Raw genomic sequence first — 18,540 nt, forward strand, 5'->3', positions numbered from 1 at the left:
ATATAATGTGCGAGGAGGTGTTTCAGCTCCTAACACACGGACTGTCAGAAAATTCTTGTAAAATGTTGTCGTGCTACCAGGAGAACATGATGGTTGAGGAGGTCTTTTTCCATCAACCACAAACGTATTTCGAAGGCAAAGGACTGTCACTCAGAAAACTTTCGTAAAATTTTGTATGGCTACCGGGAGAAGATCATGGTTGAGGAGGCCTTTTCTCATCACCCACAAACATACTTCAAAAGCCAAATTTCGTTTTAAATCTTTACAAATTTTGTATCAGTAGAACATAATGTGCGAAAAGGTGTTTCAGATCTTAATAATACCCGGACTGTCGCACAGAAAATTCTTGTAAAATTTTGTCTGCCTTCCAGGAGAACATGATGGTGGAGGACATCTTTTTCCATCACTCACAAATGTATTTCGAATTAAAATTTCGTTTTAAATCTTTACAAATTTTGTATCAGGAGAATATAATGTGCGAGGAGGTGTTTCAGATTTTAATAATACCCGGACTGTCACTCAAAAAATTCTGGCAAAATTTTGTATGGCTACCAGGAGAACATGATGGTTGAGGAGGTCTTTTTCCATCACCCACAAACGTATTTCGAAAGGCAAATTTTGTTTTAAATCTTTACAAATTTTGGATCAGGAGAATATCATGTGCGAGGAGTTGTTTCAGCTCCTAACACACGGACCGTCACTCAGAAAATTTTGTCTGGCTGCCTGGAGCACATGATGGTTGAGGAGGTCTTTTTCTATCACCCACAAACGTATTTCGAAAGGCAAATTTTGTTTTAAATCTTTACAAATTATATATCAGGAGAATATATTGTGCGAGGAGGTGTTTCAGCTCCTAACACACGGACTGTCACTCAGAAAATTCTTGTAAAATGTTGTCGTGCTACCAGGAGAACATAATGGTTGAGGAGGTCTTTTTCCATCACCCACAAACGTATTTCGAAAGGCAAATTTCGTTTTAAATCTTTACAAATTTTGTATCAGGAGAATATAATGTGCGAGGAGGTTTTTCAGATCTTAATAATACCCGGACTGTCCCTCAGAAAATTCTCGTAAAATTTTGTCTGGCTACCAGGAGAATGTGATGGGTGAGGGGGTCTTTTCCATCACCCACAAACGTATTTCGAAAGGCAAATTTCGTTTTAAATCTTTACAAATTTTGTATCAGGAGAATATAATGTGCGAGGAGGTGTTTCAGCTCCTAACACACGGACTGTCACTCAGAAAATTCTTGTAAAATGTTGTCGTGCTACCAGCAGAACATAATGGTTGAGGAGGTCTTCTTCCATCATCCACAAACGTATTTCGAAGGCAAATTACGTTTTAAATATTTACAAATTTTGTATCAGGAGAATATAATGTGCGAAGAGGTGTTTCAGATCCCGGACGGGGACTTTTACTCCTCCAACGGCGACGACTGGGAATGTTTCCATCCACTCGCCATCAGCGTCGCTTTCGGCTTCGTCCCTGCAAGTTCAACTACGAACCCCCCCCCCCCCAAGAAGTTTTTGATAAAGACTTCCCTTGTCATTTTTGTAAAAGGACCATCAACTGTTACTTCCAGTGGGGGCAAGAACACGTTCTAGGTGAGGCCCTGGCCACCCGCTATCTACGGACCTGATTCCCTTGAGAGGTTGAAGGGGGGGTTGTTCTAATTAAGCAATTTATAATGAAAAAAAGGTGTAAACCTCGCATTAGTGGAAACCAGCCTTTACTTTAGTACCTTTTCATCAGTGGGTGGCAACGCAATGTCACCAACATCACGGAAATGAAAGTCCCTAATCATTAAATTGTCAATAATGTCAGGAAAGAATGATTTATCAAATAAATCTCAAAAAAATGGAAATTTGGATTCAAATATTCAATCTAAAGGGTACTGCACATTTCTTCGCGTATTGCACTCGTCAAAGTTTCACCTTCATTTTACTTCCAGGGTTAAAAAGAGACACAAGGGGAAAAAGGCCAATGCCGAAAATCGTGAGGAAAAGGAAGAGATAACGCCGGTCGAGGAATTCGTGAGCGGCACCGACCTAAATCGTCTCGGGAACATGATGACCATAAAAGATCTACGTGCGGCCGTCGAGGCATTCTCCCTTCAAGAGAAACCTGCGAAAACGCAGGAGGAGGCGCTACACAAGTCGTACCAGTTTTGGAGCACGCAACCGGTGCCTAAAATGGGTAAGTTAGGCGCTCGGCCTTTAACGTAGTCGTAATCTGCACCTTCTAGACGAGAAAATTACGGCGAACGAAGCGATCGAGGCCGACAAAGAAGTGGCGGAGATACGAAACGAACCGTACACTCTGCCGGACGGTTTTCAGTGGGACACTTTGAATTTGGATGAGCCGCTGGTTCTGAAGGAGCTCTACACTTTACTAAACGAGAATTACGTCGAGGACGACGACTGCATGTTTAGGTTCGACTACCAGCCGGATTTCCTAAAATGGTGCGTCGCTCTAAGCGTTCGGTCGTAGTTAACTTGGGTCGTTTTAGGGCGCTTCAGCCGCCCGGTTGGCGAAAAGACTGGCACTGCGGGGTGAGGGTGATAAAGAGCGGCCGTCTCGTCGGTTTCATTTCGGCGATTCCGGCGACACTAAACATTTACGACAAGCAAGTGGATTCGCCCCGTTACGGTTGAGCGTTAACCGGTTTGTTGTAGGCAGCAGAGGATGGTAGAAATTAACTTTTTGTGCGTGCACAAGAAGTTGAGGTCGAAGAGGGTCGCGCCCGTTTTAATTAGGGAGATTACGAGGCGGGTGCATCTGACGGGTATTTTCCAGGCTGTGTATACGGCGGGTGTCGTTTTGCCAAAGCCGATCGGAACGTGCAGGTACTGGCATCGGTCGTTAAATCCAAAGAAGTTAATCGACGTCAAATTCTCGCATCTGTCGCGGAATATGACCATGCAGAGGACGTTGAAGCTGTATAAGTTACCTGATCAACCAAAGACGCCCGGATTTAGGAAGATGACCTTGGGAGACGTTCCAAAAACTCACAAAGTCCTGCAGGATGTAAGTGAAGTTGTCGCATTCTATCACTCATGTCATTTCGTGCTGAATTCATGACAGTTAGCTTAGATTTTTTTATACAGGATGTCCCAAATTGACCAAAATAATCATTGAAATTAGTGACCTGGTTCTGATTAAAAAAAATATTAAAATTAGGTACGTGTTCCTGCAGGAAGTAATGGAGTCTGATGAAGATTCTCACCTACGTAATTTAAAGCGAAGTTTTCCTTCTGACAGTACATACGATGGACTTCCCTGCATTAAATTTCGCTTCCTTCTACCACCGAAAATGCTTTCTCTCGTTGACATATTGCTAACGATGTCAAATCTGCTCTTCAAAAAGTGGAAATTCCAAATTCTCTTGAAGTCTACACCCTAGAATATCCAATTCAGAGTTAAAATTTCCAAGTAAAAAATAAACGAAGATATTGTGAGAGTTGTAGAGGAAACAATAAAACATCCTTCTGTGGGAGGAATCGATTCAGTGTTCTTTTCCCTATAACTATACCTTCTTCTTCTATACTGGGGGGATTTCCAGACCGCTGGTGCTATGGTCCCTCACAAAACAGTCAACCCGAAGAACTATTGTGGTAGTTTTGCATATGGGACTATAGAAGCATTTTTCCCAATGAATATTCCATATGCCACCTGCTTCTGGTGTTAGCTGTTATGGTCTCTTTCCAAAAATTACAGTTTATATGGTGTGTGCCATATACGTTTTGGGGGAAGGGTATAACCGGGGGGGGGGGTTACCCCTCAGTATACGAAGATCTTGTGGCAGTTGTAGAAGAAAGATCATTAAAACGTTCTTCCATGGAGAGTTCTGGATTCAATGTTCTCTTCCCTGTAACTATTATAGGGGCTTGGTAGACTGGGGAGTATTCCATACCCCCCAGACCTCCCGGTGGTGCACTCCCCCACAAAACACTCAGCCTGAAGAACTATTGTGTTAGTTTTTACAGTAAGTAAATTTGACATTTTGAGGTCACAATCGTAATTCCGAATTCAACATTGAGGCAATGATGGCCTAACGTCGGAATTCTGAGTTCATTACAAAAGCGCGATGATAATCACATGTCTGCTCCGCCTCGCCTCTTCATTGCTTACGGCCCACTTATATCACCGTGTCTGTGTTTTTCACGCGCCCGCTTCTGACGAAAGTGTACGCTGAGCGCTCACTAAAAATTTTTGACAGTATCTGAAGCGTTTCGACCTCGCGCCCCACTTCTCCCAGGAGGACTTCGTGCACTGGTTCCTGCCGCAGGCCGGCATCGTCGACAGCTTCATCGTCGAGAACGGCGGCGTCGTCACCGACTTCGTCAGCTACTACACCCTGCCGTCGACCGTCATGCACCATCCCGTGCACAAGACCCTGAAGGCCGCCTACTCGTTCTACAACGTCTCCGCGAAGACGCCGTGGGTCGATCTGATGAACGACGGTCTCATCTCGGCGAAGCAGCTCGAATTCGACGTCTTCAACGCGCTCGACCTAATGGACAACAAGGAGTTCCTGGAGACGCTGAAGTTCGGAATCGGCGACGGCAATTTGCAATATTACTTGTACAATTGGAAATGTCCGAGCATGCAGGCGAACAAAATAGGACTCGTTTTGCAATAATAAAATTCTGAATTCGGTTAGCTTCGGTGTGCTAATTTTACTAGGAGATCTATTGTTGGTTAGGTGCAAATCGTAGATAGCTAAGAGGAGGTACATTTTTTTTAAGTAATTGAATATTTATTGTATGTAAAACGTCACATTTCCGATATACATAAATAGATGTAATTTCCTTTGCAAGTACTGTTATCATTTATACAATTATTAAATGTTTTATTGCCATTTTTAGTTTGGTTAAGCGCTATCAGCAAGTTTTATGAAACAATAAAAGCAGCAATAAATTGACAATAACATTTAACATCTAATCTCTACGCGTATGTTGAGGGAAACCCAGGAAAACGGTAACATACATTACATGATTGAGCGGAAAATTCTCACACTTTTCCTTTAACTAACTAACCATACAATGAAAACCCCTAACTAACCTATTTTATCGCGTGTTAGCCGATAAAAAAATCCGTTAGTTTAATAACGAACAATTACTTCCATGCCATCGGATTCACCAAGAAAAAGTAAGCATCTTATTTCTATCTTATTCATTATTTTGAACGAGAAAGAGATAATTGTGGTACACTTTTACCAGTCGCAGCAGTAACAGAGGTCAGTGGATACTTTACTAATAAAAGAATTCGTATACGTAACAAGTTTCATTTCAGAGAGTTGCGGATGCATTAAATACTAGCCTGCGAACAGTGATTTCTATGTCACACTGTCCTAAATAGCAAGGCAATGTAAGAAACCCGTTAAGCGATGTTGATGGTTTCACATGATCCAACACACTATGAATGATTGAGTTTATGTCAACTGTGTTATATTAATATTTGTTTCGATATTATAAGCAGTTTACGTTTGTATTTTAGAACATCGTTTGCAAGGGACGAAGACGTATTTAATGGGTCCCAGAGTTCCTTAAGAAAAGGGAATATTGGTTTCCGTTAAAGATAATCCAAGAAAAGGTTTAATGGAGTTACCCACTATTGCACCATCAAGAGCCCATTTTTTAGATGCGTATGTAAAAATATGCAATGCGCGACTGGACGCCAACATGTGGTTTTGCATTCTGGAAACATGGTTTTATTGTTTCCAAACGATTCATTAAAGGTGGAATTGCTGGTGTGGCGTTAGGGTTGTAAGTCCTAATGTTCGCCCAAGCAAACTTACACACCGGTCCGGGATTTTCTTATCACTCAAACCTGATGCTGAACTGATCATATTTATTGTTAGCGTTTACATGCTATTTATATCACAATTTATGTTCCTTACCCTATGGCAACCTTGCCTACAATGTGCTTAATAAATTGTTTTACCACCTTAAACGCAACTGCACCGGATAGGAGCAGTGGAACCCCGGTTACAACAAATTCCATTGCAGCATAGTTTGACTAGCCTGAAGTTACATTCGCTTTTTTTCAAGGACATTCGGCTTTTGGGATAGTACCAACCTAAATGGAAAACAAGAAATAAACTAAAAACGGGGTGAAGGTACATTCGTATTTTTTTTTAATAAACTGCATCTGAAAGTGACGGCACAGGGACCTATTTTCATCCCCTGTCAGTGGTCTATGGAAGAGAGCCCTAAAACACGAAAAAAAGCGCCCCACAGTTCAAAAAATTCGCTTTTTTGTCAATGGCGCGGCATACGAATAATGCAAGTTGCAATTCAAAATTAATTTATAAAAATTGAGGGGGTTTTGCACGCGGAGGATTAGGGCGTTGTGGTGGCCCAAGGGCTCATCTACAACCCTGTATATGTCGTTTTTCGAAGACTGTCCCACAGTTCGAGAAATTCGCTTTTTTTGTCAATGGCGCGGCATACGAATAAAGCAAGTTACAATTCAAAATTAATTTATAAAAATTGAGGGGGTTTTGCACGCGGAGGATTAGGACGTTGTGGTGGCCCAAGGGCCCATCTACAACCCCCTATATGTCATTTTTCGAAAAGTGACCCACAGTTCGAAAAATTCGCTTTTTTGTCAATGGCCAATGCCAATGACCAAAAAAAGACGAATTTTTCTTCCCGGCGGTTAAAAAAAGGGTCCTTGTGCTATCACGCTTGTATAATCCTCCGTAGAAAACCCTCTCTCAATTTTGATTTACACCCTACGTATATGGAGTCGCGCCAATTTCGAGGGCGAGTTTTTCGAGTTATATATTTTTCAAAAGCCACTGTGACAGGGGATGAAAATAGGTACCTCTGCCGTCACTTTCAGAGACCGTTTATTAAAAAAAATACGAATGTAACTTCAGCCCGGCTTTAGTTATTTTTTGTTTTCCAGGTTGGTACAATCCGAAAGGCGAATGTCCTTGAAAAAAAAGCCAATGTATCTTCAGACTGTCCTCTAATCACTAGCTCTCCCACTTCTAGTGGAAAATCCTACTATAAATAAGAAATTAAGGATCCTCAATTGTTGGCTTTGCATGGTCGGTACGCCACTGGAGGTAAAAACTCTACGTCACTGTCAAGTTACATGACAGCTGACAGCCAATCACGCCATATGCGCAGTAGAATTGAAACCTGTCAGTGACACTAAAATTGTAGTTTGAAAATTCATGGCGTAAAATTAACAAGAAAGTTCTAGAAAAAATGGAAGTCGAAATCGGTGTCTTAGAAAGGGTAAGTAATTTGGTGGGCTCCTCCGAGGCCGGACTAAAGCTACTACTCTCCGTGCTTGCAGGTAACCTCAAATTTCGCCCCCCGTTTTACGCTTGTTAATTAACACTTGCACACTTCCAGGCTATCCAATCGCCCAAATACATCGAACGTATTTGTACGGACGAAACGCTAACTACCAGCATCTGTATTTCCTCCTTAGCGGATTAACGTTAGGTTTTTTAAATTATGGACGCGACATACTGCATCCACTCTCGGCTGTGCTGGTTACTTACGCGACCGTCGTGCTTTTCAGGAGATCCGCACTGTCGGTCGTGATCACCTTCGTATTTAACATGACTTACTTACTAATGGGTTCGTGTGCGTTCGCCGTTTCGCCTCTTTAACCGTTTTGCCACTTTCCAGGTTACTATTACGTCGGCACGAACGACTATGACATTAATTGGACTATGCCACAGTGTATCATCGTGCTGCGGTTAATAGGTAATCGAATGCTTTGATCCAAAGTACGTTGTGTGTGTGACTCGTCTCGTGGTTGATTGATTTGTAGATAAAGAACAACATTTGAATTTCAAACTTGCATGCCGAGTATTCCGAGCACCTTAGGGTGACTTAGGGCTTCAGGGGTTCTACCTCCTGGGGTAGGGTCAAAGGTTAAATTGTTCAACAGATGAATTCATCCAATTACAGAACAAATACAAAATTAAATATGGCATGAGTAAAAAATAAACAATTATCCAAAAAATAAAGAGATGAAATGACAAACCAATTCAAGATTTCTTTCTTGGGGTAGGCGTGCATATTAAAGAAATAGATTAAATGCATACTGTACTACCCCATTATAACAGATGGTTCCCTTTCTATTAAAAATTATAGTTCTTAAAGATCTATTTATCCAACAAATTTACAACAAAAAAGGCTAAAATAAATTACTGTACTGGAACATATAATTTCATGTTGCAAGTTGCAGGTGTGTTTTCTTTGTGTACAATTTCTTTTCTTCAGATTGGTATGGATATATAATATATATAACTAATAAATATGTATTGTCCTATTATAATTGGAATGTCTGTTCTGTTGGGCAATAAATCTATTATTATTATTATAGACAATATTTGATAAAACTGTGTAGGTGATACGCCTAGTTTTCTAATAACCTGCCGAAAGTAGCGTTTACCAAATATTGCGCGTTTTTTAACAGTTGAAAGTGGGAGTGGTTTGCGATAGCGCTTGTTTATGCCCCAAACAAATAAAAAAAGGGACATGCTTTTTCTTGTCCTATTTTTTGACAAATCAACTAGCGTTTTTCTTCATTGACAGAGGAGGGATGGGACTGTGTACTGTAGAAATGTCAGACATATGGTTCTGGATAAAGTTACCATAACTTTGGGCTAACGCTGTTTCGGAACACACATGCTCTAACTCTTCCTTTAAGTTAAACAATCGGAGCTAATCTCATTTTTTTTAATAGAACACCCTGTATATTTTAATCCAAAAGAGAGAATATAAATTCTCTTTTCAAAAGGGATATTAAAAAAAGATTCAGATGATTCAAAAGGATTTACATTTTTCTAAAATCTTTTTAAAATCCTTGAATCAGTATTGGATTTTTTAAATTTTTTAGTGTTATTTTTTTGAAAAGAATGTCATCTTTTCTAGATTAAAATTTACAGAATGTTCAAAAAAATGAGGTTAGAGATATTTTGATAACCAAGGAAATATAGGGGTCTTCTGAAACTGACATTTTTTTAAAATTTGCCTTCGTATCTCAAGCGAACGAATATTTTCAACTAATCCTTCCTCTTCAGTCCTAGCAGTTTTTTTTAATGAAACACCCTATATATTTTAATCTAAAATGTAACACACCAAGTATGACATTCCAAAAAGAAACTGAATTAAAAAATGTAAAAAAAAGATTTCAAAATCAAATGATTCCAAAAAATTCACAAAAATTTCAAAAACATTTTTTAATTTTCCTAAAGTCTTGTTAATCTGTGAATCAGTATTGGATTGTTTGAATTTATTTAGTGTTATATTTTTGAAACGATTATATGCTATTTTTCAATTAAAATATACAGGGCGTTCCATTAAAAACAAATGAGTTTTAAGTCCGATAACTTTTTTAGTCGATCCTGACTTATTTTCAAAACAAACTTTTGCAATAAAGATTTTCTTGGATTTATTTTTACTGAGGAAATTTCTGAAATTGGCAATTTCTCTCCGTATCTCAAGTCAGCGAATAGTTTCAACTAACCCTTCCTCTTGTAAAATAATCGACTTAACCTCATTTTTTTTTTAAATTTTAATCCAAAAAATAGGATATTAAATTATCTTTTCAAAAATATAACACAACCAGGATATTTAAAAAAAGATGTAGGTGATTCAAAAGGATTTAAATTTTTTAAAATTCGAATTGGATTTTTTGAATTTTTTTAATGTTGTTTTCTGTTGCATAAACATTTTTCTGGATTTATTATAACTACGGAAATATAGGGATCTTCTGAAACTGTCATTTTTTTAAATATTTCCTCTGTATCAAGCGATCGAATATTTTCAACTAATTCTTCTTGTAAAAAAAATCGGCCCTAACGTCATTTTTTCAAAGAAACTTTTACAATAAACATTTTAACAGAGGAAATTTTTCAAATTGGCAATTTTTTTAATTTTCCTCCGTATCAAGCGAGGGAATAACCTTTCCTCATTTGAAAAATCGGAGTTAATCTCATTTTTTTTATTGAAACACCCTATATATTTTAATCCAAGAGATAGGATGTACCACACCAGAAATCAAAAAAACTATAGAAGCGATTCAAAAAAAGGTGCATAATTCAAAATAATACACCAAAATTTCAAAAACTTTGTGGAATGTTGTAATTATTTAATTTTTGAATCAATATTGGATTTTTTAACTTTTTTTAGTGTTATATTTTTGAAAAGAATTTAATATACTATTTTTTATAATAAAATATATACGTTGTTCCATTAAAAAAGATGAGGTTAGGTCCTAAAACTTTTTTAGGTGACCGTGTACTGATTTTGAAAATGGCAGATTATTCAAAAATCATTTTGCAATAAACATTTTCTGGATCTATTTTAACTAAGGAAAGGATTATTCTGAAATGACAATTTTTTGAAATTTTTCTTCGTATCTCAAGCGTGCGAATATTGTCAACTAACCTTTCCTCTTGTAAAAAAATCGCACCTATCCTCATTTTTTAAATGGAACACTCTATATATTTTAATCCAAAAGATAGGATATTAAATTATCTTTTAAAAATTTATGCTATTAAAAAAAGATTCAAGTGATTAAAAAAAGTAAAAATGTCAAAAAATTAAAAAAGGTTTAAATGATCCAACATAAAAGTTTTTTTAGTAGTACATTTTCGAAAGAGCCGAATATAAAATATACAGGGTGTTCTACTAAATAAGGGAAGGGTTACTTTTTTACCTGACCATGTATACTGATTTTAAAAACGACAGATTATTCAACAATCATAATAAAGAAACTTTTGCATTTTTAGATCTATTTTAACTATAGAAGTATAGCGGGTTATTCTGAAATTGGCATTTGTTAAATTTTCCTCTGTATCTCAAGCGAGAAAATCGAACCTAACCTCATTTTTTTTAAATGAGACTATACAGTTTAACATAAAGTAGGATATTAAATTTCAAAAGTGTAACACACTGAAGATGGTATTAAAAAAAGACTCAAGTGTTTAAAAAAATTACAAAAAATTTAAAAAATGAAAAAATTACAAAAATACAATTTTAAGAAGATTGTTGAATTTTTTTAACTTTTTTAAAATCGTTTTTTTAATCTTTGAATCAATATTTTTTTGATTTTTTAGTGTTGTGCTTTTGAAAAGAATCTAATATGCTATCTTTTAAATTAAAATATACAGGGTGTTCTATTTCAAAAAATAAAGTTAGGTCCAGTTACTTTTTTAGCTGACCCTGTATACTAGCAGTAATGGCAGACTATTCAACAATCAGAAAGAAACTGTTGCAATGAATATATTTCTGTATCTAATATTCTATTAATGTGCCGTTTTCAAAAAAAGTATACGGGGTCGGGTAAAAAAGTTATTTTTTAATGGAACATTCTGTATATTTTAATTTAAAAAGATAACATTAAATTTTTTGACCAAAAATATAATAGTAAAAACACAAAAAATCTATATTGATTCAAAACGAAGAAAAAAAATTCAAAAATTCTGATCTTTGATTCTTTATTCCTGGTCCACGACTTTGAAATCTCGATCCGTGTCCTCGATATTTAATATTTAATGCTATGATTTTTGATCCCAGATCTGATTTCTGACACTTATGTGATTTTTATTATTGGTTTTTGATCCATGGTCTTTGGTCCTTTAATTTAATGTCACTAATCTCTAGTTTTGATCCCTGATCTGTGATCTCTAACTTCTGTTTTCTCATTCCCCTCTAACCCTTGATTTATAATTCCAAGATTCTGATCTCTGGTTTATTCTATGACCTATACTCTTAATTCCTGATCTTAATGTATGATAGTTAATCTGCCGATCTTGATTCTTGTGATTGTCAATACTGGATTTTCGATATTTATTGCTCGTTTTCTTTTTTCTGATTTTTGGAACAAAAACCACTCGGCTTGCCCAATCTAACATGAAACTCGAAATTTATTGGGTTCGTAAACACACGCGAGAAACGTATTTTTAAACGTAAACAGACACGCCCAAAATTTTACAAAGGACCACACCTGCAGATTTCATTTATTTTATCAAATTAAACAAAGCAATAATTTTGCGCGTCCATCTGACATTAGTCAAAGACGCAACCATCTGCGAGGTGACCAGCCATTCTGAACTATTGGGTCACACACAACGTACTTTAAATTGAGCTTAAACTAACCTTAAAATTGTGCAGGACTCGCCTTCGACCTATACGACGGCCAGAAACCGCCCGAATCACTATCGGGCGACGGGAAAAAGGTGGCGCTGCGCGAAATGCCGCAGTTCCTCGAAACTCTGGGTTTCGTATTCTTCCCGACGAGTTTCCTCGTCGGGCCCCAGTTCCCGTTGAAGAGGTACCAGGAGTTTATCGAAGGTAAATTTGGTCCTGTACGTATAACTGCGCGACGACGACGGACGCACACGGTGACCGAAATTTAATTGCAGAGTCCCGGCACGCCGCCCCAGTCGGTGCACGCCGCCGTCAGAAGATTTCTGTTGGGCGTCGGAGTTTTGTCGGTTTTTCTGACGCTAAGTCAGTTCACGTCGGACGACTATATAATGTCGGACGCCTTCCGTAATCGCGGCATTTTGATGAGGTACTTCGAGCTCGGCGTATGGGGAAGGTTTACCTTGTATAAGTATATTTCGTGCTGGTTACTTACGGAGGGTGCGTGCATTTTGTTTGGTAAGTATTGCAATTATGGAGCTCTTTTTGAATTTCAAAAATTATTCCAAAATTTTTAGGAGTAATTTTATTTTTTTTAAAATTTTGGATTTGGGATCCATGAACTTTTTGTAATTAGATTCCTGACAGTACTTACAAAATAGTCCTTTTTTTAAATTTTTTTGATTTTTTGATTGTTTTGGATTACCTTTTTGAATATTTTTTTGTTTTTTGATAAACGCCAATAAAAACTAATTTATATACACTGCTTCGCCATTTTGGTGGACATGATTGAACTTTTGTACAAAAATGAGGAAAGATATGACTTGGTATAAATGTTTTTTTCGTGAAATTTTTTTTAATTTCTAAAAATAAAAAACTGATTTACCTATATCTAATTTTTGATTATTTGCGGCTACTTTTTTATTTTTGTTTTGCATGAAACCAGTATCTATAGATTTCTGTAGACTATTTTTTGATTTTTTTTTTAAATGAATGTGCGCTTACATAATTTTTTTTTAGCAGAAGCGAACGCATAAATTTATTCGGGAATATTTCTTTAAACAAAAATATTTTTAAGTTTGGATGTACGCTGGAGCGGACTACTTTTTGGATTTTTTAAATTACAATGAAAATAGATTCCTGGATGGATTAATTATTTGAGTACAGTTTTCTAGATTTTTTTAAATTCTGTACAGAGCATTTATTTACATACTTTTTCATAAAAATTAAAAAAACACTGTACTGTAAATTTGGATCTATTTGTCTTTGAAACTAATTTTTTTAATTTATTTGTCGCTACTTTTTTGAATTTTTAAATTTTTGTAGTGCATGAAAACACTGTCATAATACATTTATGGAGGCGTACTATTTTTTTAAATTTTTTTAATAAATTCGTAGCAATTACACCTTCACAGAAATTTGGAATTTTAGAAGTATTTTTATTTGCGATTGTTTTTTGAAATTTTTTTAAAAGCCAATCGAAAATTATGTGATACTGTTATTCAATTCTTGTATTTGTAATTTTTTCGAAGCATGGAAACCGGTCATACTTGTACTGTGGAAGATCAACAATGCTGGTATACATTTTTTGAATTTTTTGAAATTCAGAAAATGAATTTGTACAGACCATAGGCATACTTTTTCACCGAAATTTGAAATTTTGGAAGGTTTTGTTTATTTGCGATTATTTATTGAAATTTTTTTGAAAGCCCTTCGAAAAGTATGTGGATACTGTTGTACAATTCTTGTATTTGTAATTTTTTGATTCTTGAAACCGGTCATAGTAGTACTCTGGAAACGTGACAATGTTAGTATACATTTTTTGAATTTTTTGAAATTTAGAAAATGAACTTGAACCAAGCATCAACATACTTTTTCACTGAAATGTGAAATTTTAGAAGTTCTTTTTTATTTGCCAGTGTTTTTTTTAATTTTTTGAAACCCAATGGAAACGTATGTAATACTGTTGTTCCATTCTTGCATTTGTAAAGCATGGAAACCAGTCATACTTGTCCTATGGAAGCTCAACTGTACGGGTATACATTTTTTGAATTTTTTGAAATTCAGAAAATGAATTTATACAGAGCATAGGCATACTTTTTCACCGAAATTTGAAATTTTGGAATTTTTTGTTTATTTGCGATTATTTTTTGAAATTTTTTTGAAAGCCCTTCGAAAAGTATGTGGATACTGTTGTGCATTTCTTGTATTTGTAATTTTTTGATTCTTGAAACCGGTCATAGTAGTACTCTGCTAACGTGATAATGTTAGTATACATTTATTGAATTTTTTGAAATTAAAAAATGAACTTGAACCAAGCATCAACATACTTTTTCACTGAAATGTGAAATTTTAGAGGTTCTTTTTTATTTGCCAGTGTTTTTTTAATTTTTTGAAAGCCAATCGAAACGCATGTAATACTGTTGTTCCATTCTTGCATTTGTAAAGCCTGGAAACCAGCCATACTAGTCCTCTGGAAGCTCAACTGTACGGGTATCCATTTTTTGAATTTTTTGATTTTCACAAAATGAATTTATACAGAGCATAGGCATACTTTTTCACCGAAATTTGAAATTTTGGAATTTTTTGTTTATTTGCGATTATTTTTTGAAATTTTTTTGAAAGCCCTTCGAAAAGTATGTGGATACTGTTGTGCATTTCTTGTATTTGTAATTTTTTGATTCTTGAAACCGGTCATAGTAGTACTCTGCAAACGTGACAATGTTAGTATAAATTTTTTGAAATTTAGAAAATTAATTTGTACAGAGCATCTACATACTTTTTCACAAAAATTTGAAATTTTGGAAGTTTTTGTTTATTTGCGATTAGTTTTTGAAGATTTTTTGAAAGCCAATCGAAACCTATGTAGTATTGTTGTGCCATTCTTGTATTTGTAATTTTTTGAAGCATAGAAGCAGGTCATAGTAGTACTCTGGAGGATCAACAATGCTGGTATACGCTTTTTGAATTTTTTGAAATTTAGAAAATTAATTTGTAGAGCATCGGCATACTTTTTCGAAGTTTTTGTTTATTTGCGATTATTTTTTGAAATTCTTTTGAAAGCCAATCGAAAAGTATGTAATACTGTTGCGCCGTTCTAGTGTTTGTAATTGTTTTGAAACATTGAAACCGATCATACTAGTACTCTGAAAACTTGACAATGTTAGTATCAATTTTTGAATTTTTTGAAATGTTGAAATTGAACTTGAACCAAGCATCAACATACTTTTTCATTGAAATATGATATTTTAGAAGTGTTTCTTTATTTGCGATTATTTTTTTAATTTTTTTGGAAGCTAGTCCAAACGTATGTAATACTGTTGTGCCATTCTTGCATTTGTAATTTTTTCGAAGCATGGAAACGGTCATACTTGTACTCTGGAAGCTCAACAGTACGGGTATACATTTTTTTTTTAATTTTTTGAAATTCAGAAAATGAATTTGTACAGAGCATAGGTATACCTTTTCACCGAAATTTCGGAATTTTTTGTTTATTTGCGATTAGTTTTTGAAGTTTTTTTGAAAGACAATCGAAAACTATGTGGTACTGTTGAGCCTTTCTTGCATTTGTAATTTTTTGAAGCATAGAAACCGGCCATAGTAGTACTCTGGAGGCTCAACAATGCTGGTATACACTTTTTGAATTTTTTGAAATTTAGAAAATTAATTTGTACCGAGCATCGGCATACTTTTTCGCCAAAATTTGAAATTGTGTTAGTTTTTGTTTATTTGCGATTATTTTTTGAAATTCTTTTGAAAGCCAATCGAAAAGTATGTAATATTGTTGCGCCGTTCTAGTGTTTGTAATTGTTTTGAAACATGGAAACCGATCATACTAGTACTTTGGAAACTTGACAGTGTTAGTATACATTTTTTGAATTTTTTGAAATGCTTGAACCAAGCATCGACATACTTTTTCATTGAAAAAGTTTTTCTTTATTTGCGATTATTTTTTTAATTTTTTTGAAAGGCAATCGAAACGTATGTAATACTGTTGTGCCATTATTGCATTTGTAATTTTTTCGAAGCATGGAAACCAGTCATAATTGTAGTCTGGAAGTTCAACAGTACAGGTATACATTTTTTTGAATTTTTTGAAATTCAGAAAATGAATTTGTACAGAGCATAGGTGTACCTTTTCACTGAAATTTGAAATTTTGGAAGTTTTTGTTTATTTGCGATTAGTTTTTGAAGTTTTTCTGAAAGCCAATCAAAAAGTGTGTGGTACTGTTGAGCCTTTCTTGCATTTGTAATTTTTTGAAGCATAGAAACCGGTCATAGTAGTACGGACACAGTGTTAGTATACATTTTTTGAATTTTCTGAAATTTAGAAAACTAATTTGTACGGAGCAATGGCATACTTTTTCACCAAAATTTGAAATTGTGTTAGTTTTTGTTTATTTGCGATTATTTTTTGAAATTCTTTTGAAAGCCAATCGAAAAGTATGCAATATTGTTGCGCCGTTCTAGTGTTTGTAATTGTTTTGAAACATGGAAACCGATCATACTAGTATTTTGGAAACTTGACAGTGTTAGTATACATTTTTTGAATTTTCTGAAATTTAGAAAATGAACTTGAACCAAGCATCGACATACTTTTTTTTCTTTATTTGCGATCATTTTTTTTATTTTTTTTTAAAGCTAATCGAAACGTGTGTAAAACTGTTGTGCCATTCTTGCATTTGTAATTTTTTCGAAGCATGGAAACCGGTCATACTTGTACTCTGGAAGTTCAACAGTACGGGTATACATTTTTTTGAATTTTTTGAAATTCAGAAAATGAATTTGTACAGAGCATAGGTGTACTTTTTCACCAAAATTTGAAATTGTGGAAGTTTTTGTTTATTTGCGATTATTTTTATTATTTTGAAATCCAATCGAAAAGTATGTAATACTGTTGCGCCGTTCTAGTGTTTGTAATTGTTTTGAAATATGGAAACCGATCATAGTAGTACTCTGGAGGCTCAACAATGCTGGTATACATTTTTTTGAATTTTTTGAAATTCTGAAAATGAATTTGTACAGAGCATAGGCATACTTTTTCACTGAAATTTGAAATTTTGGAAGTTTTTGTTTATTTGCGATTATTTTTTGAAATTGTTTTGAAAGCCAATCGAAAAGTCTGCATTATGTTGTGCATAGACATTGGTCATAGTAGCACTCTGGAGGCTCGACAATGTGGGTATACATTTTTTTGAATTTTTGAAAGTTTGGAAAATGAATTTGTCCATAGAATCGACATACTTTTTCAAAATTTGAGAAGCAGTTTCTAAACATTTAGGTTTTTTGAAGGCCGATTTTTCAAAAATTCTAAAAAAGTACGTTTCAGGTATCACGCATAATGGCGTCGACGAATTCGGTGCGATAAAGTGGAACGGCGTGGAGAACGTTAAGGTGTCGCTATTGGAGAGCGCGACAGAATTCAATCATTACATCCTCTCCTTCAATATCAACACAAACAGCTGGGTCGCCCACTACGTTTACAAGAGGCTTAAATTTCTCGGATCTCGCTACTACAGCCAGGCGATCTCGCTGATCTTCTTGGCGGTCTGGCACGGCTTCCATAGCGGATACTACGTGTGCTTCGCGTTCGAGTTCATCGTGATGTATTTAGAACGAGACGTAAGCAAAATTCCGTGGCTCTTGTACCGGCTAACAAAATCGTTCCAGGTGAGGCAGATCGTTAAATCGAACCAGGAGGTGTCGAAATTTCTGCAGAGACCGGCCGTTAGCCTGATCCTTACACTTTTACAGAGAGTGTACACGTTCGTATTCATGGGGTGGTGCCTGTTGCCGTTCGCGCTTCTAAAGTTCGAACGATACTGGCTCGTGTTCGGTTCGGTGAACTACGTCGGTCTCCTATTTTTCCTACCTTACCCGATCCTGTACAGATACATTTTAAAAAAGTTGTTGAAAACTACTAAGAGGGATTAGTATATCCGGGAAGTTCTTTTTTTAATTTTCCGTTTTAATGTATTATTTATTCATTCGGTTCACAAGACAATTTTAACTGACCTGGGTCGCTTCTCACAGTATTTTAAGGTTGACATAAAGCGCGAACACGTGATCTTTTATAGTTCGGGCACCGTTTTAGCTTCACCTCAGAGAAACGGGCGGCTTTTTGTTCCTTAAAAAAAACGTTTTTTTTTTCAACCACCTCTACAACGATTGTAAATTATGCAGTGCGATTTTGATACTTACCAGAGTTTACTTATTTTACCATGGCCTTTTGTATTCCAAAGACATTATTTAAGTTTAACTACATTTGTATTAAATAAATTTATTGATTTGCAATTTTGTGTCCTTATTATGTCCGATTTGCGAAGATACAATGGAAGAATAACGACGAAAAATGAAAAGGTAGGTACGAGTGAGTAGGTTTTCCTCTTAAATTCACAATTATTTTGTTTTT

At 35.5% G+C, this 18,540-nt stretch overlaps 2 protein-coding genes across 2 annotated transcripts; both read left to right on the forward strand.

Moving 5' to 3' along the window:
* Positions 1–1,759: 1,759 nt before the first annotated feature.
* LOC116171528 (glycylpeptide N-tetradecanoyltransferase 1-like) lies at positions 1,760–4,861 on the forward strand. Its single transcript, XM_031488409.1, has 6 exons — positions 1,760–1,891; positions 1,952–2,196; positions 2,246–2,462; positions 2,510–2,626; positions 2,676–3,027; positions 4,220–4,861. The coding sequence occupies exons 1-6, from the start codon at positions 1,818–1,820 to the stop codon at positions 4,640–4,642; spliced, it is 1,428 nt and encodes a 475-aa protein (XP_031344269.1). The 5' UTR covers positions 1,760–1,817; the 3' UTR covers positions 4,643–4,861.
* A 2,255-nt stretch (positions 4,862–7,116) lies between these two features.
* Positions 7,117–18,422, forward strand: LOC116170474 (lysophospholipid acyltransferase 5). The gene is made up of 7 exons (XM_031486904.1): positions 7,117–7,314; positions 7,374–7,604; positions 7,656–7,733; positions 12,156–12,349; positions 12,407–12,647; positions 17,458–17,750; positions 17,799–18,422. Exons 1-7 carry the CDS (start codon positions 7,224–7,226, stop codon positions 18,060–18,062), a joined length of 1,392 nt encoding a protein of 463 aa, XP_031342764.1. The 5' UTR covers positions 7,117–7,223; the 3' UTR covers positions 18,063–18,422.
* The last annotated feature ends 118 nt before the right edge of the window (positions 18,423–18,540 follow it).

This window comes from Photinus pyralis, unplaced genomic scaffold, assembly GCF_008802855.1.
Source record: "Photinus pyralis isolate 1611_PpyrPB1 unplaced genomic scaffold, Ppyr1.3 Ppyr1.4_LG5, whole genome shotgun sequence".
Taxonomy (NCBI): domain Eukaryota; kingdom Metazoa; phylum Arthropoda; class Insecta; order Coleoptera; family Lampyridae; genus Photinus; species Photinus pyralis.

Excerpts from the sequence above, each read along its gene's own strand:
- LOC116170474 (XM_031486904.1), top strand. The coding sequence starts at position 7,224 with ATGGAAGTCGAAATCGGTGTCTTAGAAAGGGTAAGTAATTTGGTGGGC. Across the intron at positions 7,734-12,155 it reads CATCGTGCTGCGGTTAATAG|GACTCGCCTTCGACCTATAC; the intron begins GTAATCGAATGC and ends AAAATTGTGCAG. Across the intron at positions 12,350-12,406 it reads TCGAAGGTAAATTTGGTCCT|AGTCCCGGCACGCCGCCCCA; the intron begins GTACGTATAACT and ends ATTTAATTGCAG.
- LOC116171528 (XM_031488409.1), top strand. The coding sequence starts at position 1,818 with ATGTCAGGAAAGAATGATTTATCAAATAAATCTCAAAAAAATGGAAAT. Across the intron at positions 1,892-1,951 it reads TCAAATATTCAATCTAAAGG|GGTTAAAAAGAGACACAAGG; the intron begins GTACTGCACATT and ends TTTTACTTCCAG. Across the intron at positions 3,028-4,219 it reads CTCACAAAGTCCTGCAGGAT|TATCTGAAGCGTTTCGACCT; the intron begins GTAAGTGAAGTT and ends AATTTTTGACAG.